This window comes from Octodon degus, unplaced genomic scaffold (genome assembly GCF_000260255.1).
Source record: "Octodon degus isolate 3935 unplaced genomic scaffold, OctDeg1.0 scaffold00007, whole genome shotgun sequence".
In the NCBI taxonomy this organism is placed as follows: Eukaryota; Metazoa; Chordata; class Mammalia; order Rodentia; family Octodontidae; genus Octodon; species Octodon degus.
This window is the reverse complement of record NW_004524583.1, coordinates 7,284,241-7,292,830: the sequence shown is the minus strand read 5'-3', so window position 1 is coordinate 7,292,830 and position 8,590 is coordinate 7,284,241. Positions and strand designations below refer to the sequence as shown.

General features: G+C 39.1%; 1 protein-coding gene across 6 annotated transcripts in view; it reads left to right on the top strand.

Moving 5' to 3' along the window:
- The window catches only part of Nrxn3 (neurexin 3), a 1,645,001-nt gene that overhangs the window by 1,231,708 nt on the left and 404,703 nt on the right, over positions 1 to 8,590 (top strand). For all 6 annotated transcript variants that reach the window (XM_004624712.2, XM_004624713.1, XM_004624711.2 and 3 more), the window contains one exon: positions 4,916 to 5,097. In XM_004624712.2, coding sequence (XP_004624769.1) covers positions 4,916 to 5,097 — 182 coding nt within the window. The remainder of the gene's footprint in view (positions 1 to 4,915; positions 5,098 to 8,590) is intronic.

Below are 8,590 nucleotides of genomic sequence, written 5' to 3'. Positions count from 1 at the left end.
TGCCTTTTCACTTTATTGGTAATTTCTTTTGATGTGAAAAAACTTCTCAGTAAGAGCAGATCCCAGTTGTTAAGTCTTTCAACTGTTACCCGTGCTATTTGATTTCTGTCTATGAACTCTTTGCCTACCCCTATGTCTTCAAGAGTTCCACCTACTTTCTCTTCCAGTAGTGTTTTTGAGTATTTTTTTCAGGCTATTTGTAGGTAACATAATTAATTAGAGATGTTTAATTGTACTTTCTAACTTAATTTTCTTATTGTTCATACATACATATGCCTACAAATATATGTACACATATATGTATGCATGTAATTTTTATATTTTAGGTGAACTTTAAGTGAGACTACGATTCTATATCTATTACTGATCTGTAAGAAAAGTAATGAATTCTTTGTATATGAGACTGGAAATAGAAATAGCATTATAGAGCCAGGGCCTGGAGTTTACATGTAAAATCATTGACAACAATAATTATTCAAGTGATGATGACTGAGGAAAGGCTGAGTTGACATCACAAATTGAATTCTAACAAAATAGCCATCAAAGTTTTGAAGAATGCTGGAACTATGTGAACCTGAAAAAAATTGTAGCCCTCATTCTCTTTGAGAACTCATACATCACCCGCCGATCAGCTTATTTACAATTGCAATAGGCTGCTTCCTAGACCTTCTTCATCATTGCCCTGAAAACTGGTAAATCCTTTTCTCCTGCCAAGTGATTCTTCCCCAACACATACTGAGCAGACCCCAAAACACAAATTGTTATACGTCTAAATCCTGTTCTATCATCGCCATCAGTCCCATAACCGTAAGTAACTAGTCAGTTATGAAACAATAAGCCAACTCTACAACCTGTGGGTCATGATTTAAATAATATGGCATACTTTCACCATCTTGGAAGACAAAGACTATCTATTTAATCTTGATTAGGGGTCAGTGTGCAGAGATTTCATTCTTGAAAGTCATTTTGGTCTTACCTATGAAGTAACCTCAGCTGTTTACAAGCTTGAAAACTACTACAGTGTGAAATAAATGGTCAGGATGCCACAATAGCCATTTTGCCTTCATTCAAGACTGATCATTGGTTGTCTACCAGAAAGAAATTCACATGGTTCTGTTTATTAATAAGTGTGGTACTGTCTTAACAATACCATACTGAGCATTATAAGAAACTAGCAGTCAGATATTCTAGATTCAGAAAAGAGAGGATGCGGTGTGGTATTGCATAGCTTAGCAATGAACATCCTCGATGAATTCCAGAGAAATTCCCCAAAAGTTGATTTGTAATACACATCTATACACCACAAAATTACTTTTTTTGCTTGAAAATGTGAAGTAAAATAGTTTCCTCTGGAACTCTAGGTATTTTCAATCAATCTTAACAGAAAGTCTGTATTTATTTTTAAAAAAATTGTACAAGAGGCAAAACAAGAAAAAGTGAAGAGCAATGTCATCAGGGTAGAAAATTGTAAGTAATTAACTGCCTCTAAAGACAAGTTCTTCATTCACCCTCCCTACAAAATGTGGTGCCACAAACATAAGCTTTAGTACTATTTTCTGCACTATAAAGAAAAGTCATTTACTAAACACTTCATATTCTTTTGCCCTTTTCAACTATGGAATTATAATTATCTAACACAGTGACATTATAAATTCCCAATAATGGAAGCAATTAAAATAATGTGTCAAATTGGATTTTATATCTTTATTGTTCCCATCTAGTATTGTCATGAGGAAGCTACTATTCATTTATTTGAAAACAAAAATCACTCTGACCTCCTAACAACTATATCTAAGAAGTCATGTATCAGTCCTTTAACATGTTCTTTCTCTTTGTCTCGGAGTTCTGGGAGTTACTAGGCAGGGCAATGAGGGATGCACGAGACCAGTAAGAAGTTTGTCAAGCTGTTGGTAGGGTGAGAAGAACCAGAAGAGCTTTTGCACATGGCAAATTTAGGGTGATGGCTTTGTTCTCATTCCATTTTTGTCAAAGGAAAAGTGAAAAGAACTAAGTACAGTGAGAAGAACAGTGCAACCACTCCTCTGGCATGGTTGCTGGGAGACTTAAGTTGATGTAGGAGTCTTGGGCTGGGGACTTCGCAGAAGTGCCACTGAATTAAGTCAACTATCAGAATTTCTGTTAACACATAAAATATCCCATGCAAATGTGGAGCTTCAGTGAATAGATTTGAAGGGCTTTGCAAATTGTTAAGCCCTATGTGTATTTTGTCATTGTTATCAATTTGTCACTTATCTTTGCGGTGACAAAAGTATTTCCTCATAGAGTGTGGAAATATCTCTAAAGAAGACTGAATAATGCATTTACAATAGAATTGAGTAAAATTTTATAAAGCTCCATGAAATGTCACAGGCTGATTTGTATTTTTGGTGATTTTATACATTAATCACTGAATAACCTTCTCATTTTCCAAATAAAGAATAAAGGGAACAATGATGACATTTGTAATTATCTTCAGAGAGGGACTTATTTAAATTCTTCACAGATGGAGATATATCAAGGGTAAATCATTACACCCACATTTCTAATTTTAAGAAGCTTTGAGGGTATTTGTGGATAGTAAGGCGCAAACATTGTTTTGCATATAGAATTGATCATAAACTTTACATACCACAACCCCAAAGTCTCCAGATAAAGTGGAGGATTTTCCAGAGGCCATCTCCAAAGGACCTAAAAATTAATGAAAGGAAAACAATGTCAAACTATATGCAATGTACAAACTCAGCAAACTGGTGCAAGGAGGATGATGACCTTCCACAGAGAACAGAAAAGATTATTTTATACCTCAGCATTCATTGTGGCTTAGTGCTTTAGGAAGGATAACATCTGACCCACGCTCCCGATTGGAGCTGCCAAGGAGTTTGTTTCCAGGAAAGGTGTATAACTCATTCCCTTCAGCCGGCTTAATTCCACCCAATAGTAAGCGATCTCTAACAAGAAATGCAGAGCAGTGCATGAGGCTTTGTAAATGCTGAAGGCATATGAAACATGCCACTCGCAGAGTGAAACCAAGTGCCACATGTCCTTGGAACTCCGAGACGCCTCGCACGTGGCAGGAAACACTTGTGGATGACAGCGGTGTCCTTAGAACCACTAAGGCGGCGGTGGCTGATCTACTTCGGCTACAAATCTAAATGCTTTTCTCTAATCCGTATCTCCTGCCCTGCACTATCGCCAAATCAAAATGAACATGTCTCATACGCCTCAACAATTTCCAAAATATATGTTTTATTCTTCTTCCTAAGTGCTTTAAAAATAGTTTATAATAGTATGTTCTTAAAAACTTTTGAGTTCGCACTGATAATTGCAAATATTAAATACAATGATAAAGACACTAGCGATCCTTCATGGGGCGGCGAGACAGCTCAGCGGTCTAAAGCGCCTGCTTAGGGAAGCTTAGGCAATCACTCAGAGATCGCGGTTGGATCCCAGCCCCACATGACACACCAGCCCCACCCCAGGGTGGGCTCAGCTGACCACAAAAATAAAACAAAACAGAAAACTAGTCATCATTCATGTTACCAATTATTGTATTAAAAATTTCATTAACCTGGGATTTTTTTTCCCATGCTTTTTACATCTTATTTTTTCTTTTGTGAGATTCAGTTTGGAAAAGAAGATAATCACTAATACTCTAATACCAGATACCTAACACCACTAAGAAGAAAGAATGTTTATTTTTTAAAGAACTTAAAGGACTGAGGAGTGAGACCCTGTACCAAATACACAAAATAAATAAATAAATAAAAGAACTTAAGTAATTTTTCTTTTTATTTATTTATTTATTGGCTACAAGGCCTCACTATGTAGTTCAGACTCATAGTGATCCTCCTGTCTCAGCCTCCTCAGTGCTGGGTTTGCAGGCAAAAGCCGCCATTCCCAGTTCCGGAATAGCAGTACCAGGGATCGAACTTGGATCCTTGTGCTTGCTAGGCAAGTGCTTAGACCTCTGAGTTATCTCCCTAACCTGAAAGGTAACTTTGCCTGCATACTGATGACAAAATAGTTCACTTGGCAAATAACTGTGTCATAAAGTTGTGCTCTCCTAACCCCAAATCTAACATTTGGAATGCTCCAAAACTCAGAACTCAGTGACCTCAGTGGCAACAGGTGAAAAGCTCCACGCGTGACCTTGTGTCATCAGCCCCCATCCAAACACAAGCACAGTGGAATGCTACATACATGATCTTCAGGCAGTGTGTGCGTTAGGTACACATGAAACACAAGGGAGTTTTATGTACAGACGTGGGTCTCTTCCCAAAGTATCTCATTCTGTGAATAAAGTAACCCAAAACCTGAAGAAAAAAAAAAAAAAAAAAAAGAACAAAATGATATCTCAAACATGTCTTGCCCCAAGCATTTCAGAAAAGGGATCCTGGACCCATCTAACTTGCTTTTCCCAGGGATGGCTTTCCTTTTTGTAGGCTGGGAGGAGCTGATAGCAGAAAGGGCTGGTGCATTTGCCGGTAGCCCTGGACCTGCTCTTAGCTCCACCCTCAGAGCATTCAATCCCAAGAGATGAGGACACTTTCCTATATCAGGCTGGTCCTTGCCAAGATGTGAAACTGATTCTGCTGTTACGGAAGACAGAAAAGTTGTCACCTGGGCCCAATCTGTTACACACAGCGTATTTTTGCCCTCTGGTACTGAGCAGGAATTGAAGATGTTACAAACGGCTCCCATGACCATCTGCTTTGTTATTCATTCTATTTCCTTCATTTTTAATTTGGGGTGACAGATAACTTCTGAGGCTTTGGAAGCCATCCCTCTGTATAACCAAAGACTGTCCTTTGGGGAACATCTCTCTGCAGCTGTTCAGTGGCATCTCAGCAGTGTGCTAGACCTGGCAGTATGTCACACAGTGACCTCATGTCACCTTCTCTCCTTGCTTTCACAGCTGGCGCTACTTACATCTTTGGGAAAAGTGGTGGCCTCATCCTTTACACCTGGCCATCCAACGACAGGCCCAGCACGCGCTCTGACCGCCTGGCCGTGGGCTTCAGCACCACTGTGAAGGATGGCGTCTTGGTACGCATTGACAGTGCTCCAGGACTCGGCGACTTCCTACAGCTGCACATAGTGAGTACCTGGCCTTGGCCCGGATTCTCTTGTCTTCCCGATGGTCCAAGTTGGTGAGTCAGATCAATGAACAGAATAGTCTGCACAGACATGGGAAAGGTATACACATGCTTGCAAAGTAGCCTTCACTTTCATGAACCATCATGCTTATATAAAAAGTACAAGCCATTCCTTCTACCTCATGAATGCAGAGACCATTCCCATTAGAAACTACAATTTGCTCTGCTATAAGACATTCACAGAATGCTGGAGGACAGAGGAGAGATTTACTTGCTGTGGTTCACTTACGTGGAGAAAGTAGCAAAGCCGACTTGAATGCAAACAATGTCCTAGACTGGGGGTTGGCAAACTGTATAAAAGGCCAGTTAATAAATATTCTGGGCTTTGCTGGTTATATCATTTTTGTCCGAGGTGCTTCATTTTGACATAGATAGCACATGTTTGAAAGCACATGATTATATTTCAAAAAAATTCATCTGTGAAAATGGACTGTGAGCTGTACTTTCAAAAACCATGCCCTAGGTTGCAAATGTCCCTGTACAGATGTAAAGAATGAATGAGAGAAACTAGGGTTCTGAACTCAGCACGAGGGTGAAAAAGGCACAAAAAATCAGCACAGGAACTAAGAGCTGAGCGGCCTGTGCATGTGGAGTGGCTCTCGTTTTGCTTTAGGTCTTGTATCTGGGAGACAGAAAGGGCTCTTCTCCCAGTGCCTTCAGATCCTAGGAACACTGTGCAAGTGTGAGAAATGAAAATGATTTGAAGGAAAAAATTACTTCATTATGAGGATAGAAAATATTTTTATAGCAACAATTAACCCATATTATCACCTGTGTAGCCTTCAGTTAAGAAAGTAGGCTAAGGGAAGATATGATTTTCATCCATAAGTACTCTGACTGCAGCTACCCAAAGCAAAGAGAGGAATTGTTCTCATTAGTTAGCAATGTCAAGACTAGAAAGTATGTATTTAATTTGGAGTAATAAGAATTCAGTTTAAGTAGCAGGGGGGAAAGCCATTATTAAAAAAAAAATAAAAAAATAAAAAAATAAAAAAAGATCAGCTAGGGATTGGTCCCCATCTCTGAGAAGAAAATAGAGGAACATTGAATGGAAATTTTTGAGTCAGAGTTTTTGTTTAGTTTTTAATGTGCACATCTGGGGAGGGAAGCGGAGTATGAGATGTCATTGCTGATCTCTGGAATTGGAGGTGACTGCTTGGAGGCACAAGTAGCAAAGCTCAGCTTCAGGGAAGTGCAAGTCTCTAGCAGCGGCCCTCCTAGCGCGCCTTACAAGGGGCAGCTCGAAGCTTGAGCTATAAGCCCATCTGCACCCGGTGAGAGAGAACTCGGCAGAACCTCATGGGACACCGCAAAAGGGCAAGAGAGAAGCAATCACCCCAAAATGTGGAAGATTGCTTGAATAAAGATGCAATTTTTAAAATTCTTTCTCAGATGCCTCTGGAACCATATGGTGTTATGAGCTTGACTTTAAACATTGTAAAAAGCCATGCCAAGGAGCAAAAAGAAAAGCATCCATGGTTACTATAGTTTGTCTTTATTTGGCTACCGAAAACCACCATCATTTACAAAACTCTGTAAGATTTATGCTGTCTACAACTTAATGCCTATTTCCAGGCAGCTATAACTAGGTTATTATTACCAGCTCACTTGCATTTTCATGATGATTTACTTTCTTTTTCTCATTCAGTGTGACTTACTAAGAAAAATATGATTTGTCACAGATATCAGCATGGTTTAAGAATCAGGTGACATACTGTAGCCATTTCTCCCCATTCCTGCCTTATAGAAATGGTCACTTTAAAGGAAGAGTTTCTCTTGTTTTTTGATAGGTTACTTGCAATTGTCAATCTTTTAACAAAATTGGTATGTGAATTTGGGAACTTCTAATAGTTTTTAGAACATTTCCATATATTGTTTTATGCCATTATAAAATTCTGTCATTTTTTTGTGCATGTGTTTTGAAAATGGATGGCTCTACACATCCTTTGGGGGTTGAGTAATGTTTGTTTTCATCCATTAGAGGATGTACTCCGTATAAGCACACATTCACTTTAGCATATTATTTTGCCTCTTTATAAAAGCAAAAATGCCAGAAATGTTCTATTAAAATGTACAGAACTCCCTGGGAAACAATGGATTTACTCCAGTGATGTTGACATTTCCTAAACATTCTGGTAAATCACAACAGACTTTTCTTCAAAGCTTAGGTTAGATATGATACCACCTAGTCTTTTCAGCAGAAAAGACAATAGAAAAACAAAATTCGGAAGAGCGCTTTACCTGTCCATGACTCCTTTGAGCACAGGAACCTCTTGTTTATGTTGTTTGAAATCAGCTTTAAAAATTATTTCCTACTGGATTATTTCTTTGTCTGTCCTCTGTACTATAAATGAGAATAAAGGAATCCAACTAGAAGACTGAAATATTTGACTGTAAAGCAGCTTTTTATTTTAGGCATTTAATGCACTGAGCAAGTGAGGCCATAAATAATGAGTAAGATACTCTTGTAAGACTTTTAAAGTCTATAAAATTGGTTTTGTTTGTTCAATGTTTTGTTTCCTTGTGCTAAAGAAAATTACTCCAAAACAAAGAGCTTAAGAGCCTTTAGTGAAAGTGGAAAGGATTAGGCTGGAGGCAAAGGATTTCGATCAACCCTGCAGTTCACAAAAGAGAACTCACTGGGAAAATAAGGAGAGGGATGACAGATAAAAAGAGGAAATGAACATAGGTCTTAATTGGTTCTTTCTGCTTTATGAGAGTACCCGAGATTGGGTAATACATGAAGGACAAGAATTTGTGTGTCACAGTTTGAGGGGCTAGAAATCCAAGCTCACGATGCTGGGAGTTTAGAGATTGGACTCCGTGCTTCCAAGATAAGTCTTTGAACACAGCGCTCCTCAGAGGGGACTTCCCTGTCCTTGAGATGTGGCAACAAGCACAGAGAATGAGCCCATCCTGTAGTCGTTACAATACAAAATTAATCTGCCTGCCACAAGGTTCCTCCTCCCAACACTGTTGCATCAAGTATTAAGGTTCTAGCACATGAATTTTTGGGGACCATTCAGATTCAAGTAACTAGATAAATTCTAGGAGGTCTGACTGTAGATGCGCTCCACCAAGGTCACAGAGGAAGGAGGGCTCGAAGTCCTGGTACTATGGAAAGAAGTACAAACACCATTGTCGTGGGGGCCAGCCTAGTAAAATGGGTCTTAAAGTAGTATAAATTTAAGTTAGCCATAATGATAGGGCATGGGGGGTGAGAGAGACAGACAGAGGGACAGGCAGGCAGGCACAGAGAGAGAGAAGAAACAGAGGAAGAAATTTGAAGGCTTATAAACTGGTTGGGAAGGCAATTTCTAGGAATTCTTAAAGTATTTCATAACTATCTCCAAGTTAGCTTACTTAAAAGCAGAGAAAATTCTCTGTACAAGAACACTGAGGACTCTGACCCCAAGATCAGCAGCCAATCTAGG